Genomic DNA, 19,341 nt, shown 5'->3' on the forward strand with positions numbered 1-19,341 from the left:
ACTGGAGAGCCAGCCCTGCACCTCACAGGTGGCTGAGCGTCAAGATGAGCTGGCCACACTACCTGCTCTCAAGTGTAGGGTGAGCTGTGAGGACGGAGAAGCCCGGGTTTTTGTACAAAGGGGTCTTTTCCCCACACCTTTTCCTGCCAAGCTGGGCTGGGGGTTGGCAAGGAATATTCCAGGAATCTTTAATTCCACCCTACTCACTACTCCTGATGCCAGATTGTGTGAACCCTGCCCTGCCCACCCCATGTGTCTCTTGGAGGACAGTCCCTCTCATGACCCCCCACTGGCTAGGGAAGTTACCGAATGGGTACGGTCCGTTCCTGGGCCCCGGCAGTGGCCACTTTCTCCTCTAGGACTTCATGTGTCATGGGCTGCAGGACCTTTGGTGGCTCAGCTGATGGGAAGACAGAAGGCTGAGTGAGTCACAGCTGGTGGGCTCCACTGTTGCCCACCACATCACCGGTTGTGGTGGAGTTCATAGCTGGCAGCAGGGTCAAGCACCCAGGGCCTGGTGAGAACTGGGCAAGGTCCTGGTCCCCAAAGCTCAGTAATAATATGTGCTGACTGCACTGCTGAGGCCCCTGGTTCCTTGCCAGGACCACCCCCCTGGCTCAACATCTCTGGTTAGCACTGGTTAGGCTGAACCAAGATGTGGAAACTCTGCCCTGCAGGAACATGCCCTGCCAGCTGGGGGAGCCCTTGAGCAGGCTGAGCAAGCACAGGTAGGTCCTAGCATCATGGCGGGGGTGGGGATGAAGGGCTTCAGGACTTCTCTAAGGGCAGGAATGACAATGACATGTGGATAGTGTCAGGTGGCAGCTTGGACCCAACAGAGGACACTCTACCCATCACAGAGAAGACATGCTACATGGACTGGCTAGTAAAGGTGGGCTTCGGACAACCTGAGCTGACAGATGGCACATCCAGGGAAATGGAGGCACCAGGCAGGGGTGAGCATCTCTGGGCTCTGCTGCCTGCAGGGGTGAACGGGAGGGACCCCAGCCAGGTGCTTGGGTGCTGCCTGTAGGCTAGGCTTTGAGAGGTAGGGCAGGTATAACCCAGTTTCCTCCCCCGGTTGGTCACACTGGGGAAGGACAGTGCACTGAGCTCACTGATGACACACTGGAATGAGTCTGGGCTCAGGTAGGAATGTGGTCATTCCAAGAACCTCCAGGTCCCCCCATCCTCCCCCAGCCCCACCCCCCATTCAGAATCCACTGTGTCTACGGTTTCCTGTGCATTCTACCCAGCGGACCTCAGGTCCTGCCCTCTCTGCTCAGGTCCGTCCCTGCCCACCTTGCCTCGTTCAGCTTTACCTAAAGCACCAGCCCAACCCACAACGCGGTGCCCACGCCTCAGGTCACCCACTCCACCTTTCAGGGGTGTCACTGATGTGCCCTCATCAACCAGCCTTGGGGGTCCACCACTTGGGACAAGGCCTTACCCAGGAAGGTTGTCAGGTTAGAGACATGGACTGTAGCGCCCTCTCCTGGGCTCTCAGGGGCACTCCCACCGGGAGTCCCAGCCTTGGGCTGGCACACTGAAGACAGGCAGGTGTGGGCCACTGTGCTCACGTCGTCTCCTGGGCTCTCCCGGGAGGCAGGGTATGTGAGAGAAGGTTGGGTGAGCCTCTAGGATGCATGAGCCCATGGGCTCTGCTCCTCTGTCCCACATTCGCAACAGGTGGGCAGTCCTGGTCAGTCTCTTCTCTCCAGCTAACCCCAAGGGCTCCCGGAGCGCAAGACTGAGGACGGTCCAGCGGGTTTGTAATCTGCATCATGGCCCTGAGATCCCTGCCACAAGGTGAGCTGAGTGCCAGGCCTGTCCTGTCCTTGTCTCCTAGGTCATCACTCTACAGTGAGAGAGCTGGTGACCACAAGGGTGAAAGAACCAGCCCTAGCCCCTCACTTCCCATCCCTGCTATTGTGCATGGGGGCGGGGGGCTGCTAGATCAAACCAGCTGAGTTCTGCATGCCCAGTGGAGCTGTGGGTGAGCAGACAAGCCTGCTCTGGGCCTGTTCTTGGTATATCGTGGTCACTGTCACATATTCTGTCTAATGCCTTGCAGAGAGGGCTGAGCCTTGGCTCCATTTCCTCCGCTCTGCCAGCTCTAAGTCAACCTCACCTTCAGCTCCACATCTGCCTGCCCAGGCTCTAGCCTGACCTGTCTCGTCTGTGCCCTGAGCTCCAGCTCAGAAGGACTCCAGCCCAGTCCTCAGTTCTCCGGAGGCTCAGCCCTGTCCCTTCCTATCTTGACCACCGGGAGGGGTGTGGGCTGTGCTCTCTGCTTACAGGCCCCAGCCCAGCCGGAAGGCAGTGTCCACACCTGGCTATGGTGCTTCAAATCAACCTACAGATGCAGGGGCCAGAGGGGCTCTCCCTGCTGGGGTCCTCAGTTTCCCTAGACACACTATTTGTCTGTTTAGAGAAAACTCCCTGAAGTGCTCCATAGAGAGGACCAACCCCACCCAAGGAAAGGGTCTTGGGTGATTCACAGAACAGGGGGAAGTGCGGTAGCGGCAGAGACCCATGGAGAAAGGCGGTCTGTCTGGGGGACTGTCCTTTCTACCCCAGCACTGTTCCTCCTCTTCTCCTTCTACTCCATCCTTCTTCCACTCCTCTTCCTCCCGCCCCCTTCCTTCCAAGTCTGGCTATCTTCCCTTCCTCCCCTTCTTGCCTTTTCTTCTCTGCATTCCTCCTCTCTGTCTTCTCTGTCCTTCCTCCTGCTTCTCCCTCCTCCAACTTCTCCCGCACTAAAACAAGACTCACTCATAGCAGGAAGAGCCTTCCAGAACTCACCCCATCCTGAATTTCTCAAACAAGGGTGGACCTTGCTCCAGCACATGGAGCCATCAAGACACCAAGGGTTTCCCAGGCCCCGCCAATCTGTACTCATGGCAATGACATTCGATATGACCATTGGGTTCCCACGCCAAGGACGGAGCCAGCCTGGGAGGGTCTGTGTAGCCAGCTCCCCACTAGGCCTCACCAGGTACCCCTGAGGCTGCCATGCCTGGGTGCAGGGGGCTGGCCTCCTGCGTTGTGGGTGGGCCCCTTGGGCTGGTGCTGGTGAAGTCCCCTGGGGAGGGGCCCAAAGCCTCTGGACTCAGCAGTCTCCAAAGAACAGAAGTGGCTTCCTCGTCTGCTCCTTCCAGGGCAGGGTGGACAGAGTCGTCAGGGGTGGTGCCTGTGAAGAGGCCAGGGGCACGTGGGTGAATGAAGCCTGGGGCTCTAGGCACCCCCCCCCACTCCTCAAAGACTGTCACCTCACCTGCAGCTCCTCACGCAGGAGGAAGTCTGGAGGGGAGATCTGGGAGGACGTGGCATAACCAGGAGCCCTGAGCCCGGTAACAGGGGCAGCGGCTTCCTCCACCAGGGCTGTGTGCACTCAGCTCACCCTCCTGGATGTTCACTAAGGTCACCTCACACTCAGGGCCATCCTCCCAGAGGTTCACTCAGGGTCACCTCACATTCAGGGTCACCCTCCCAGAGGTTCACTCAGGGTCACCTCACATTCAGGGTCACCCTCCCAGAGGCTTTAGGGAGAGCCCATCCTTCTCCAGGGAGCCCCGTCCTGTGTCCCCAGTCCCACATGCTCTCCATGGAGGCCTGGCTACCCTGGTTAGCTCGGGACCCTACCCCTCAGTGAGCCTAGTGCCGTATCAAAGGGGTCCCAAGGGGTCCTTAGGACTATGTGTCCAGAAGGCCACAGCCATGGCCTTTTTCCGAGGAACAGACTCACCTCCTAGGGAAGCCAAGGCCCTCTCCCTCCCACCCGGCCAGTGACTTTCTGTCCTCTACATGCAGCCCAGCCCAGGCCAGTGCCGTTCCTCTGTCCCTTCTTAGAGCCTCCCAGTGTCCCCCTCCCCACCAGACCTCTACGGAGCATGGCTTCTGCCCTTGGCCTGGGTGCACCCTTCTAGAACTGCTTATTCATCTGAGTGCCCCCACCCCCACAGCCCCAGGACTGCTGAACATTGTCCTCACCAGGTCACTTTATTCTAGAGACTTCCCCTCACAGATCCTCCTCAAGCTCCTGTTGACTAGGTACCGTTAACACTCCCCTGGTCCAGACTGACAGGGCAACCCTGCTGTCCCCCTCCAACAGGACCAGGCACCCACACTCTCCTTTCTTAATGCAAGAGGCCAGCAGCACCCCTGGGTGCTGGCTGAGGGTCATCTGGGCCCTGTCCCCTCACAGACAGGTGCTGAGATCCTGAGTAATCTCCTCTGGGGACATAGAAGTCAACCTTTAGAAGCTGAGAGCTCAGGTCACCAAGCCAGGCATGGTGGCACACGCCTTTAATCCCAGCACTTGGGAGGCAGAGGTAAGAGGATCAGCCATAAGTTCAACGCCACCCTGAGACTACATAGTGAATTCCAGGTCAGCCTGGTCTAGAGCAAGACCCTACCTCGAAAAAACCAAAGAAAGGAGAAAAAAAAAAGCCACATCATTTCAACCTGGATCTTTCTCATCTCTCATCTGTCCTACAATGGCCTCCGCTATCCAGGTCTTAGGAAGGCTTTCTCAGACCCCAGCAAACCAACTGATCATGATAGCTATTCCATGAGTCACAGTGATCAGCCCCGTGTCCAGGTACTGGCTGGATCCATGTCCTGCCCCCAGCTCACACCCAGGGACCACCTGCAGGTCCTGTATGATTTCAGATGGGGCCCTGGGAGAATGAGGAGGTCTGGTGGGTGGCTGTGAGAGGACAGGACTCTGAGCTATGATTTCACAAGCAAGAAGGAACAGAGAGGAAGTGCTGGGAATTGGTTTATTGTTTTCATCAGGGCCAATAGCCAGGGCATTTCCCCAAACACAGAGCCTGTATTCTCCATGCAGAGGTGACCCCAAACGTCTGCAGAGCTGGTGGCAAAGCCACACACCTTGGATGTAGCCCTGGGAAAGAACCCCAATGGAAGGAGTGTCTTAGAAGAAACATCCAAGTCCACATCTGTGTCCAGAGCCCAAGAAAGGCCTGAAGGAAGGAGCCAGAGTTGGGAGGGGGGGTGTCTCTGAGCTGTTCCCTGTCAGGGCCCTTCTGAAGAGATGTCAGCACCCTCCAACATCATGGGTGCTGTTCTATTCATGCCATGGGGACGAAGTCCAGTGAGGTAGGAGGATCTGGGAAGGAGGACGGGGCAGGCTTGGCACTGGCTAGAGAAGCAAGAGGTTAGGATTCCCATGGTGAGCTGGGGCTTGTGGCCAGATGCTAGTGCCACCAAGGTCCAGAGCCCCAGGCCACTCTACTTGTCCCACTTTCCCATGTTGTCTCAGCCCTGTCAGTGTCCTCAGTGAGCAATATCAGCCCTGGGAGGGCCCAGGGGCCTCACCCGCATCAGGGTCGATGTGCAGAGTGACTGTCTCTCCCAATGCTCCAAAACTGACAGTCTGGGTGGAGACCTCCGTCTTGAAGCTGCTCTGGCCACTGTCCACTGAATGTTGGACACGGGTGTGGAAGGAGCCTGTCCAGGGAGTGGTGCTCACTGGGCCAGCCTGCGCCTCACGCAGGACGAAGGAGATCCCCTCTGGGCTTTGGACCTGGGGCCCCGACCTGAAGAAACTGGGCACACGTCCAGGGCCCGGCGGGCGCCCCACATTGAACAGGACCGGCTGCCCCACAGTAGGCTCACTGATCTCTCTCTGGAGCACAGAGACCTCACAGGGAGGGTCATCAGAGGAGCTGGGTACGGGGCCCCCACAGCCGAAGGTCTCCCCTTCCTGAGGTATATAATCTTCCAGGTCAGACAGTGTCAGCATGCGGCCGTTGTGTGTGAGGATTTTGGGGTCACGGTCCTGAAGGCTGCCATCATCCTGGGGTTCCTCTACCTCGAAGGCGCAATCTTCTTGGTCACGGCCTCCTGCCTCCTCCACAATACTCGCGTCTTCGTGGGAGGCCCCAGCCTCCCGTGCCTCAGAGCCAACAGGGCCGGAAGCTACCCAGCCCATACCGTCCCCAACATCTACGTGGAAGACGAGGGGTTCACCAACGTGCACCACAGCGGGGCCCCAGGCCTGGCCTTCCTGTTGCACATGCTTGTTGTTGGAGTTGTTGACATTGGCATCCCGGCTGGGGGTCCCACCAGGCAGCGTGACGAGCAGACCTCCTCCACCACCACCTGGCGCCTCTTGGACAGGAGATGAGCCCCGCGATCCTGTCTTCTTCACTCGCACTTCAATGGTTTCCTCAACCTCCAGCCACTTGGGCCGGGGCTGCGAGGCCGGAGCAAGGGCCTCGGCCTCTGTCACATACAGGGTAGGCACCGGGGCCTTCCGACCTGGCTCCCCTTGGAGCCTGCGGGGCTGGCTGGGCCCTGGTGGGTATAGCTCGGGGGCTAACAGGCCTGGCCTCAGTGGGTTGGCAGAATGGCGGGAAGGCGAGCGGGAGGGGGACTTGCTGGGGGACTGTCGTCGGCCACGGGGACTCTTCACCACCGTGGTGATGGTCTCCTCTCTGGTGGGGGGACAGGGCCCAAGAAGAAGTGGGCACAGAGGCCAGCAGCGTCACCCAGCACCATGCCATCAGCGTATGCCAGAGGTCAAGTTAGTACACGTGTAACTGAGCAGGGGATGACACTGCACAAAGTCCTGCACATGCGCTCAAGCCGAGCACCCTCCTCCCCAGCCACGTGTCTATGTGCGTGTACGTGTGTGTGTGTGTGTGTGTGTGTGTGTGTATAGATATATGTGTGTATATATATCATGATACGAATATATTAAACAAGCAGGTCCAGTGTCCAACTTCAGGTTTTGGTATGTAGCCTTAAAACAAGATTCAGGCACCTCCAAACCCTGCATGTTCCCTGTGTTGGCCTCCCTTCATGCCCATTCCCGGGGCAGGCTTTGGGCTCTACTCCCTGAAGAAGGGCCTGCCCAGCTCTCACGGGGCACTCATTACATGCAGGCCTGGAACTCCTAGAGCGACAGCTGGCTACCAGCTCAGCACACAGACCACCAGGGAGTGGTGCTTTCTTCTTCCCGGTGCCCCAGGCCCCCTCTCCACCATGGGCGATGCTGAGCTGAGAAGCAATAGGAACATGCCACACTTGAGAGTGCCTCTCCAGGCAGCATCCAATGGCCCGGTCAGGAGTCATCTCTGAAGCGTCCCGTGGGACTTCCTGGCTGCATCTCCACGCCCCACAGTTGCCTCCATTATCAGGTGGCTGGTAACATTCTCCCCTCATAAGAGGCAGAGAGGACTGTATGGGCCAAGCTCTAGGAGAGGCCTCTTCAGGGACAGGGCAGCAGAGAAGCCGCTGGTAACACCAAAGAAACAGGCCACCTTGGAAGGAGCCAAGTGGAGGACGGGCAGGAAGGGCTCATCTGAGATCTCACTCAAGGTCCACCAATAGAATTCTTTAGCAACATGGCTACCTTCAGGTCCCTCCAGAATGCTAAGAAGCCTCCCTTTCCAGGGCTTTCCTGCTTCTCACAACACCTCCCCCCATCTCCCACCTACTAATGGAAGCCGTCCTGGGTTTTCCAGGTCCTAAGCAGCCCTTCGTTCTGTGGGGGTCTCCTTGGGCCACTTCCTCCACACACGTGGCTTTGCTCCAGCCTTAAAGGCATTGGAGGATAAAGATGGGGGCAAAGTGAAGCCCAGGGGAAGTAGCTCTCCACCGATATCCCCGTTCCTGAGCTGAGCTGGCCTCCTCATCTCTCAGAGCCTTTTTTTTTTTTTTGGCTTTTCGAGGTAAGGTCTAGCCCAGGCTGATCTGGAATTCACTATTAGTCTCAGGGTGGCCCTTTGCCTCCCAAGTACGAGGATTAAAGGCGTGACTTCTCAGAACCTGTCTTCCAAATGTGAGGGCTGGGCTTAGGGATCTTAAACAGCCCTGGGGCTATGATATCAACTACTGCTGCTGCAGTATTTTAGACTCAAATGAATAAAAGTTGGGTCAGTTCTTCATTGTACTAGGAATATTTATAGATGCTGCATTAGGCTGGGTTGGTGTGGAATATTCCCATTGCTGCAGAAAGCTCTGACCCTGCGTCATGAGGGTTGGCACTCTGTCTCAAGCCTGTCAAGGGAAGCTCCATGCTAGCTGCCCTCAACTGCTGGTAAGCCACTGTGAGATGTGCAGAATAAAGCCACCCTGCCGAGGAACTGTAGCCATGGGCTGAGCTAGAAGGCCCTAGAAGACAGCTATGAAGGTGGAGATGCCATGGTCCTGAGGAAGTGGCTAGACAAGGTGTCTGCAAGAATCTGCGAGGAGCTGGCCACCCACAGGGTGAGTGAAGGCTACAGGAGCAGGCAGGCAGGCAGGCAGGCGGCCAGGACACCCAGGCTCGCAAGGCGCAAGCAGGTTAGTGGCAAGCACCCAACAGTCATAGGAGAGTTAGAGTCACGCCTGCACTTACATGATGACGGTTTTCTTGGGGACTTTAGTCTCCTGCTCAGTGACTACAAAGAAAACAGTCGGAACAGCAAGGGTTACAGATCAGCAGCGCCCGGGAAGGAGCTATCTGGGTGGTGTGGCAGCATAGCAACCTGCTCATTGTAGGAGCATGGCCCAGGTCCTGCCTGGCCATGTGTCCCCGAGACAGGTCTTTGTAGCTGGGGACTCTGGTTCCCTGTGAAACAGGTGACGATGCCTACTCTAGATGGATGGGGGTGTGACTGCCATGCAACTCACATGAGGCAGTACCCACTGCCCCTAAGGTGCCACAGGAGCTGTGGGGAGGGTGAAGGGGATGCTCTCCTGCCCGCACAGGAATCCTGACCTTCTCAGTCCATGGGCTGGGGGAGTCCTGTGACCTTGTCATACATATGGTCCCATTTCTCAGACACAGAAGCTGAGTCTACAAGAAGGGAGGGAATGGTTGGAGGCTGCGCAGAAGCCACACTGGGACCAGGGCCTTTTACCAAAAAAATCCTAAACACTGCCAATGTGTGTCTCTAGAGGAGATGAGACAGTGGAGCTCTGCAAGTGGCGCATCTCAGCTCCATGGCAGGAAGCCAAAGAAGTCCTGCCAAGAACAGCCTGGACAAAGCCAGGCGTGGTGGCCTCCACCTTCAATCCCAGCACTCTGGAAGCTGAGGATCGTCATGAGTTCAAGGGCAGCTTGGGCTACACACGGAGTTTCAGGTATGCCTGAGCTAGAGTGAGACCCTGCCTCAAAAAACAAACTAACATGCAAGAATAGCTTAGACGTGCCTCAGTGTGGTCCTGAGCTGGCACAGGAGCACCTCCAGCTCATGGGAACTCCTTTCTAGTGCCAGCAGGGAAGGGCCTATGGTTCCAACCTTGCAGATGGCAGCTTTGGCTACTAGAGACAGGCCAGGCTGGGGCCAGTCTGCCCCTGCCCTAGTCATGTGGAGGACTCCTCTCCTCACAGGCTTGGCAGGTGGGAAGTAGGCAGCCTGTAGGGCCCCTCCTATCTCAGCAGACCCTCCTGCCAACTGCGCAGGGAAAACTTAAGAGGTGTTGTCTGGGGGGTTTCCTGATTTTCTCTACAGGGAACAAGTGAAGTCCTCTCAGCTGAGGGACGCACGAGTTGAAGTACTAGCGGTGTCCGTGCATATGGAAGGAGAATTTACTCTGAGTTTGTGTGTACACATATGCATGCGTGCACACACCGTGTGTGCATGCACATGTACTTGGACACATATGCGCACGTGTGTACACAGGCATGTGCATGCAGCAATATACAAGTCACACACATGGGCACATGTATGTGTTTGTATGTGTGCATGGGTTTGGACAGGCTGCCCCTACGGTGGGGGGAACTCACAGAGAGAGAGAGAGTCTGGAATGCAGCCACAGAGCTCAGGGTCCCCATGTGGCCAGTGTGCTTCCCACCTGCTTGAGCAGAGGGACGGGAAGGCGCAGGCTCCTTCCTCCATCCTCCCCGAGGGGTCCCACCTTGCCACTCTCAAGGGTGGTGGGCAGGACACCTCGGGGCTGCCACACTCTAACTCCCTTTGCCCCACAACCACCTCTGGGCCTGGGTGAATACCGACAGCTACAGGAGGGCCGCGACTGTGCAAAGCAGGGCTCCCAGGCTGGTCGGCCCGAAGCGAGAGGGCAGCAGCGCCCACAGAGGCCTGCCACGCCACGCTGGCTGCAGCCACAGGGTTAACAGGAAGCAGGACAGGAGTTAGGAAGCTGGCAGCAGTGGGCTCTGGCTCCAGAGTCTTCCAGGACCACACATACGGCCTCGCCACGGCGCTGATGCAAACCTGGCCCTGGTGGGGCTGGAGGCCTGTTCTTCCACACTGCTACCCCCCCTTGCCCCCAGAAAGAGGCCCATCGGGACGCCCAAGTAGACAACCGTATAGAAAACATGTCTGCAGCGAGAAGAGGCACCTTCCCCATGAGACACGAGATGCCCAGAAGCGTAGGTGCCAGTGGTGGCAGGTGTGCTCGGTGCTGCGGGTTCTGTGGCCTGCCCGTCAAGAAGGGGGTCTTTATGAGGACTGCGGAGGGCATAAGAAGTGCCAAGGCTGAGCCCTGGGACTGGGGGAGGAGAAGGAGCACAATTCTCAAGAGAGTCCAGGTTATCAGAGGTCCCTCGGTGTCAGGGATTGGTTCCAATGGCCAAGGGATCACAAAGTTCAGTTCTTGGAAGACACACAGCCCAGACCGTCCTACTGCGGGCTCTGCGGCTCTCAGTCTAGCTCTACTTGCACGCCCCAGGGACCCGAGGCTCTCTACCAGCTCGGGAGCCCCTCCCACACGGCGCAGCTTCAACTGGACAGGGGCTACCTGGCCGCCTTCCCACCTGGCTGCACGTGTGCTGATGTGCCGCAACCCCCGTTGTAGCTGCTCCCTGGCCGTGAGTTGGGCAGGGAGCTCCAGGGAAGACACTGCCGTGACTTGTCACCCAGTGACGTAGCTAGCTGCCTTTAAGTAAGTAACCTTTACACACACTCCTCTAAGTAGTAAATTCAGCAAACTCACTGGCTCATTAAGCTACACTTGGGTGGACTTGTTTCTCTGGTCTGTCATCAGTGCGCTCTCTGTGGTGAACAGTCTCTGTTCATGTCTCTCCGGGGAAAGATACACAACACAGAGGTGGCCAGAACCAAAGAAGAGATGAGAAGTGGCTGCGTGGTCCCCGTAACGGGAGCTGAGACATCCGACTGAAGCCAGTCTGTGTGGAGGTGGCGCATCCATGGGGACAATCCCAATATGGCTCCCCTCCCCCATGTGGTATGGGATATGCCTCCTTGCTGTGGTGGTGGCTGCAGGCAACCAGGGCCAAGCCACTGGGAGAAGAGTGTCAATGGGAGGAGTCCCAGGGTGGCCTCTACTTGGGGTGGCAGGCCTCTTTATTGACTGAGGTCCACCACGTGAGTACGGGGATGCCTCCAGAAATGCTGATGGACTAAAAACCGTTTGCAGTCTCTGAACGTAGCGTGTGTGCGACAGGATGGTCAGCAGCAGGCTGTGGCATCGGGGGCAAGATTTCTTTTGTGAAAAATATGACATGAAACTGAGACTCGGTTGTCTTCCCAGAAAGAACTTGCTTGCACAGGGAGGAGTCACAATGGGAACAAACATTTCCATGCTATCTCGGTGTTAGTCTCTGATGCCGCAGAAAAGTGGGGAAAGATGGGGCTGGGGTAGAGGTGTTGGCATGCTTTCTCTCACAGCTGGCAGGGCGCAAGGGCAGGGCAGAGGCGAAAGGGGCTGCAGAGATGGCTTAGTGGTTAAAGGGAAGAGTGTCAATTAGACCTCTGCTCTTCCTGGGACCCAAACATGTGAAACTTGACCAAAAATGGGAAGACTGTCAGTGACGAGGAGGAAATGAGGGAGAAGTGATAGAAGATACCCCTCAAGTCTGACCTTTAACACAGAGGAAGGGGAACCCCATGATTCCAACGCATAGCCAAGGGTCTTAAGAATGGTCCAGTACAAGAAACCATGAGGGCCTGGCACACCCATTCCTTATCTTCTCTCTCCCCCTCCTCCCTCCCTTTTTCTCTCTGTCAAATCAATAAATAAATTACATATTAACGAAAATAAACTATAAGAATCATGGAATTCTCAGCATCTGAACTGCTACAATTGGTAGTCTTTTTTTTTTTTTTTTTTTTAAAAAAAAGGTCTGGGGCTGGAGAGATGGCTTAGCGGTTAAGCGCTTGCCTGTGAAGCCTAAGGACCCCGGTTCAAGGTTCGGTTCCCCAGGACCCACGTTAGCCAGATGCACAAGGGGCGCATGCATCTGGAGTTGGTTTGCAGTGGCTGGAAGCCCTGGCGCGCCCATTCTCTCTCTCTCTCTACCTGCCTCTTTCTCTGTCTGTCTGTTGCTCTCAAATAAATAAAAATGAACAATAAAAAAATTTAAAAAAAAAAAAGGTCTGTCACAGCTGGCTCTTGAGGCTGTGGGCAGATGGGAGGTCATGAGAGCAGAAAAACCCAGTGAAATAAGCACACATCCCTCCTGGAGACCAAGGCTGCAGAATCTAAGACAGCATAAGGAAAATCAGGCCCCGATGAACTGGCTCACAGGAGCACTGCCGGGAACTAGATGACAATCTCAGAGAGAGAGCTGGCATTCTTGAGGGAACTGGGCATGGAAGGTGATACTTGATGCCCAGTTCACTGGGACAAACAGGACCACCAGGGATTTCAGAAGCTGGATTCAGCAGGGACCTTGGGGCTTTAGTGGCTGTGCTGATTCACTTTATGGTGTAGAAGAAGCTGTGACAGATACACATGGCTTGACCTGGCATGTAAGTCAGGCTTGTGAAGTGCAAAAGCAGTCACGAGGGGAAGAGAGAAGGGCAAAGTGGACAAAGAGGTCTCTCAAAGACAAATGTGGCCACAGTTCTGAGGGAGGAAAAAACCTAACAGAAAGCTAGATGCTATGCTTATGAGCTTCAGGAAGGCTTTAGAGCCAGAGCAACAGTTCACGGGGGATAAAAATATTAAGCTTGGGCTGGTGAGATGGCTTAGTGGTTAAGCGCTTGCCTGTGAAGCCTAAGGACCCCGGTTCGAGGCTCGGTTCCCCAGGTCCCACGTTAGCCAGATGCACAAGGGGGCGCACGCGTCTGGAGTTCGTTTGCAGAGGCTGGAAGCCCTGGCGCGCCCATTCTCTCTCTCTCCCTCTATCTGTCTTTCTCTCTGTGTCTGTCGCTCTCAAATTAAAAAAAAAAAAAAAGAAAAAAGAAAAAAAAATATTCAGCTTGTCCTAGGGGTAGGGGATATTTAGTGTAAAGTATAGTTGGGGCAGACATTGTTCTACCAGCCTGGGGCCCCATCAGCAGCCAGACGTGGCTGATATAAAAAGACAAGGGCCCCAGTGCTGGTGCAGAGCTTCTCAGAACTGAGGAGCCACCTCCAGAAGAAGGCGCACGAGGCTAGAGTGAGAACTTTGGTCCTGAGCTGGTTGACTAGCCACACTGAGACCATCAGGGCAGGGTGTGCAGTAGTCCTGTGGCAACAGCAGTAGCTCAGGATGAGGAGGCCCATGTTTCATAGAGGGCTAGATGAGGTAGTGCCTCCCACCCTTACCACTGCACCAACATTTCTTGTTGGATGAAACAACGGACAGACGTGATCAGATCTTTTCATATTTTACTGGGCTCTGCTAATGTTTCTTTTTTAGCATCACCTCAGCCACCCAAGACAAACGGAAACTCGGAATGGAGGACGATGGTTCTTCAGTGATCTTGCCCATCCTTTATAAAAAAAGGTTTCACTACATAATGCTAACCCTTGAGTGTCTTACAGATTTGCAAAAGCATCAAGACGAACAAACAAGACAACAATCACAGAGAGTAAATGAAGGCGCCCTGTGTGGGTGGGCAAAGTCACTCCCCAAACCTATGGGTTGTTGAATAAAAGTTCTAACGCCAAGGATGCGATGGCCACCCCCCCCCATGACTCATTGGCTAGATAGGCCCCCAATGTCCCACAAACCCTAAAGGCTATTGTCACTGCTGCTGGCCACATGCCAGAACTAGCTGGTGAGTCCCTAATGCCAAAGACGCCATATGCTTTGGCTGCAGGACAGGGACAAATCAGGCTGGGGCTGAACTGGACGCTCTCTCCCTGCTGGCTGGCTTTCCTAGTGCCTGCTGGGAGAGAGTTGTCACCCACAGTTCTGCTCAGCTGTGAACCCTGCATACTAACATGGTGCTAACATGTCAGGTACCATGTGCTCTGGTGCAATAGTAGCACAACTGTCATAGGTGGAACCAACTGCTTTCCAGCTGGATTTAAGGCCTGCTTTCCAGGAAGGAATTCATAGGTGGCACTGTAAGCTGCTTGACCCACATTACCCAACAAGGAGGGTCCCTGTGCCGGGGGGAGGATGGGGAGGAGTCTAACTATGGTACCAAACATGGCTGTCTACATACTGTGTATATATCTAATAAAAAAAAAGAGACTGGCTGGAGAAGTCATAGTTCCCAGTGAAGAGGCAACCGTTAACCATTTTGCTTGCTGAATGTGTTGTGTCTGCAAAAATTGCCTTCTCAAGATTTGCATTTAAGCCCATAGGTTACTGCTACTGTCAGCCTCAGTCAGCCATGGAGAGAAATTATTGTTATTATTTGTAATGGGAGGGTACTGAACATACTCCCAACCAGTCAAACTCCTGAGACTCAGTGACTCAGTGACACAGTGGCCCAATACTCAGCCACAGTTGGAGGAAAATAATCAAGTAACTGTATCGTACTGTGGTGGTTTGATTCAGATGTCCCCCATAAACTTAGGTGTTCTGAATGCTAGGTTCCAAGCTGATGGAGATTTGGGAATTAAAGTCTCCTTGAGGTGGTGGATTGTTGGGGCAGGCTTATGGATTTTATTGCCAGTTTCTGCTTGCTAGTGTTTGGCACACTCTCCTGTTGCTATTGTCTACCTTATGTTGGCTAGGAGGTGATGTCCACCCTCTGCTCATGCCATCATTTTCCCCTGCCATCATGAAGCTTCTCCTAGAGTCTGTTAGGCAAAGTAAATCCCTTTTTTTTTTTTTTTGTTGGGTGATTTCTGCCAGCAATGTGAACCTAACTGCAACAGTAATGTTGGTATCAGAGGAGTGGGATTTCTGCTAGACACCTGACTACGTGGCTTTGGTCTTTTGAAGATGGTTTTCAAGAGGAATGTGGAAGGGCTTGGCCTAAGAGAAGCCTTGCAGTGCTGTAAGTACAGCTTGATGGACTATTCTTGTCAGAGTTGAAAGACCTGAATGCAGTAAGAACTATGGAGTGTGAGGTTTGGCTTATGACAGTGAGAAATAGCTTTGCTTGGACTGGGCTAGAATCAGTTTGTGTGAGAGGCTTGCTGTTATGGCCATGTCCTGAGAAGTTGTGCAGGGTTGCATTGCATAAAAATGGACTTGTGTGAGCAGAGGGATATGGCACAGAAAAAATGAAATCTTTGGGCCTAAACTCCTGCCTGTTCACCTGCAATTGTTTGAGATATTACAACCACTGAGAGTGGGCCAGCTGACCTGCACTGGGGCAACAGGAAGAATGTAGACTCTTTTGAAGGGGACTGAGTGCTCAAGGAGTGTCTTGTTCTTCAAAGTCTGCTTTATTCCCCCATGGATTAACAAATTGGCAGCCTATCTGGTATTATAGAGTGTAATAAATGTAGGAAAGAGAGAATCATTGAATTTTCAACATGGTATTATGTCTAGGAAATGGCCATGGACAGTGTGAAGCAGGTTTGCCTACATGGAAACCTGATGGCATTGTGAGGATGAACTGTGGGTTGCAATGGAGACCCAATGGAGATGCCAGGACCACGAGATGGCTAGTAAGGAAAGCTGCTGGCCCTGGAAGAAGTTTTCCAGGACTGTGAGCAGCTTAGTGAGCAGCTTAGCTTCAGGGGCAGAAATGGAACTCCAGAGACTTATTGATGGTTAGACTTATTGGACTTGGAGATTTGTCATTGACTAGAGTTGTTGGACTTGAAGCTACAGAGTTTGATGTTTGCCCTGTTTTAATCTTGTATTGGTTAAATATTTCTTTGCTATGCCCAATGCCATCTTTTGCAGTGTGAATGTGTATTGTGTGCCATTATGGTTTTGGGGGGTTGGTATTATGGCTCAGTTAAAAGACTTTGGATTATGGGGATGTCTGAACATCATTAGGATTGATAAAAACTATGGGGACTCTTAAAGTCATACTGAATGCATTGCATTTTATATCATGGATGATTATCAGTTTATGGGGGCCAGGGGTGGAATGTGGTGGTTTGATTCAGGTGTCCCCCACAAACTTAAGGCGTTCAGAATGCTAGGCTCCCAGCTGATAGAAATCTGGGGATTAACGCCTCCTCGAGGCAGTGTATTCTTGGGGGCAGGCTTATGGGTATTACAGCCAGTTTCTCCTTGCCAGTGTTTGGCACACTCTCCTGTTGCTATTGTCCACCTTATGTGGGCCAGGGGGTGATGTCCACCTTCTTCTCATGCCATCAATTTCCCCTGCCATCATGGAGCTTCCCCTAGAGTTTATAAGTCAAAATAAATCCCTTTTATCCCCCCACAAGCTGCTCTTTTTTAGGTGATTTCTGCCAGCAATATGAACCTGACTGCAACACATACCCTCCAAAGCTCAGGGTACATCATGAAAGAAGGGGCAGAAATAGAAGAGCCAGGGGAAGAGGCGAGAGTTGTGTAGCTATTTCCACCTAGTTGAAACATTTTATCCCACAGGACACTCATAAAGACGTGGAAAGTAAATGCAACTTTCAAAGCTCATAAGTCAGCCCCTTCCCCAAGGTTATACAGACGACAAAAGTTGCTGGGGAAAGGAGAGTCTGCTACTGCAAGCTGGGGTTGGCTTTTTGGGGATGCCAATACCTTGGAGTCACCCATGGTCTCTGAGTAACTCCTGACCCATACTCCTTTTAAGTAACCCAAATACAATCACTGGTTCACTAAGCCAGACTTGTCTTTGGTCTGTTAGTGCTGTATCTGAGCTGAGTAGGTGTTTGTTCATATCTCCAGGGAAAAAAAAATACCACAGCAACCCCTTCACCTTCTGTCAGGTCTACTTTACAGCCTGCTTCCCTGCCTTCCTCCCCAGGGCCCGGGAAGTGGCCCAAGGCCTGGTGGATGAGACCCTTCAGAGCTGTGTCTTCTTCCGGGCCAGTCCCTCCCTATGAGCAGGCCGGTCCAGCTGCCTGCTCCTGCTCCCAGCAGTTTCACCTCTGCGTTCACTGTGGGCCCTTCTCCCTCTCCTACTCCTGCTGCCACCGGCACAAAGCCTCACTGACCACTGCTAGCCAGGTCATCCAAGCCTCCAGGTATGGCTTTCCTGTACAGACTACAGGCAGGATTGCAGGCTCAGACCTCTCTGGTTCGTGGCCTGCCCTCTGCTGGCTCCCGCAGGTGCTGAAGTCACTATTCCGCCACCCAGCCACCTATTCTGGTCGCCCTCCTCGGCCTCTTCAGCTTCCAGCTTTGAGCCTTTCCCATCCTGAGATGCCAGCCCTGCCTCCACCCCCAGAAAACACCCCCTGGGTGGAAGTTTTACCTCCACCGCACTCTGCCCAGGTCAGTAGAGAGCGGAGGGTCCATCCTGGGGCTCAAGACGTGAGCGAGAAGCACAGATGTGTGGGACCTACCTTCCACCGCAGCCATAAGCTGCTCCCTGCGGGGCTGGTCCCGGGGGCGCAGCGCAGGGCTCTGCATGTACAGCTCTCCCCCACCTCGCGCTGAGCCCAGGCGGTTCACCAACTGTAATGAAGACGGCAGAGGTCACTGGGAACCCACGACCTGGGGCCTCTCTCTAGGGCTACCCTGATTGATGATCTAGCATGGGGTCCCTGCCCTGGCTGTGTACACCCCGTCTCCCATAGAGGAAAGAGCTCCCAGATCAGCCCACAAGGCTCAGTGAGGGGATGTCCTGAGTCCTCTCGGGCTAGGGTTTGGCTGCTGAGCCAGGGGAGGAGGGGTAGAAGGGGTGAGCACCTAATATGGGAGTTCACTGCATAGCAGCTCCTGTGACCCTCAGCATCAATACCAGAAATCCAGAGCTAACTGAGGTCCCCTTGCTTCCTAGAGCTTGGTAGGCAGGCTCTCCAGGGTCATAGCTAAAGCCACATAGAGGTGTCCCGCTTCCAGGTTATAGGACTCAGACTGCTCCCTCCCAAGGACAGTGGACCAGCCCTGGACCACGGGGACAGAGGACAGCTCCATGGGGGCAGGGCTGAATCCCCACCATGGAATGCCACACAAGGAGTGTTACGCTATCACCTCAGCAAGTAACAACCGAGATCAGTACCAGTTCCCAAGGCAAGCGTCTTCCTGAAACTGTGGGGACTGTGCCAAGGGAACCAGGTTAATGGGGCCCAGCCTGATGTGGAAGGAGAAGTCACAGGGCAGAGGGCAGGTGGCTGAGGATGGTAAGTGGCAGAAGCCTGGTGTCCTCTGTTCTGATTAGAGACCCACACCTGGACAATGGCTGAGAGGGGCTCAGAGGATGGCTAGTGGCCCTCACCCGCACACCTCACCTCACACTCATAGTACCCTAGGTCCTCCTTGCTGGCTGCCCGGACCACCAGCACCAGCATACCACTGCGGGCCTCACTCAGCATGCCGTACTTGCTGCCAGGGGTCAGTGGGGTGCCATCCTTGTACCACCTGGAACCGGCCAGGGAAAGTCCATGAACCAGAGAGCCTTGCTGGTGTCACCCTCACCTGCAGTGTGCTCAGGAGGGCCCTGAGTCCAGCAGGAGGTTCAATCCCCACGATGCCCATTTTCCACTGTCCACTGGCCATACCCAGCAACCCAGCATCCCCTTGCCCAGGGAGCGTGCTGCCTAGCCTTCTACACACGGGGCCACCACCCCATTCTCTGCAGCCAGGGCCCCACCTGATCTGGGGATATGGGGCTCCTTCCACGGTGCAGGTGATCTGTGCGTCTTCTCCCTCCACGAAGGGTGTGGCCCGGACCTTGTTCACAAACCGTGGGGGCACTAGGAGGTAGGGGAGAGGCAGAGACATACAGCGACAGGAGAGAGAGGCGCTCGTGGTTGCAGAGGGGGGCAGGGGGCAGGTGCTGCACGCGTCTCATCCCAGCGCCTCTCCTAGCGCATCTGGGAAGCCAGCCGGCACCACCACCCTGCCCACTCTGCTCTTACGCTCAGCCCACACCCACCAGCTCAACTGCAGTCTGTCCCCCAGACAGAGACCGAGCCGTGGACTGACAATCCTCTTGGCTCACCTTGCACCAGAATCTTCCCCAGGGTGCTGGCATTGCCGGCAGCGCTGGCTGCGAAGCACATATACTGGCCAGAGTCCACGCCAGTCAGGTTGTCCAAGATGAGGGCGCACGAGCCATCGGGGTCTTCAATGAGGATGTGGTGAGGGTCTACCTCCACTGGCTTCCCATCTGGAAAGCAGGGATGAGGTTGCCACGGGGTAGG

The 19,341-nt window shown here is 54.8% G+C and overlaps 1 protein-coding gene across 1 annotated transcript in view; it reads right to left on the minus strand.

The window, feature by feature from the left end:
• Obscn (obscurin, cytoskeletal calmodulin and titin-interacting RhoGEF) overlaps positions 1–19,341 on the minus strand; it is a 150,599-nt gene that overhangs the window by 15,255 nt on the left and 116,003 nt on the right. The window contains 4 exon segments of the mRNA XM_045151723.1: positions 17,539–17,650; positions 18,427–18,556; positions 18,789–18,891; positions 19,140–19,307. Coding sequence (XP_045007658.1) covers positions 17,539–17,650; positions 18,427–18,556; positions 18,789–18,891; positions 19,140–19,307 — 513 coding nt within the window.

This window comes from Jaculus jaculus, chromosome 6, assembly GCF_020740685.1.
Source record: "Jaculus jaculus isolate mJacJac1 chromosome 6, mJacJac1.mat.Y.cur, whole genome shotgun sequence".
Classification (NCBI taxonomy): domain Eukaryota; kingdom Metazoa; phylum Chordata; class Mammalia; order Rodentia; family Dipodidae; genus Jaculus; species Jaculus jaculus.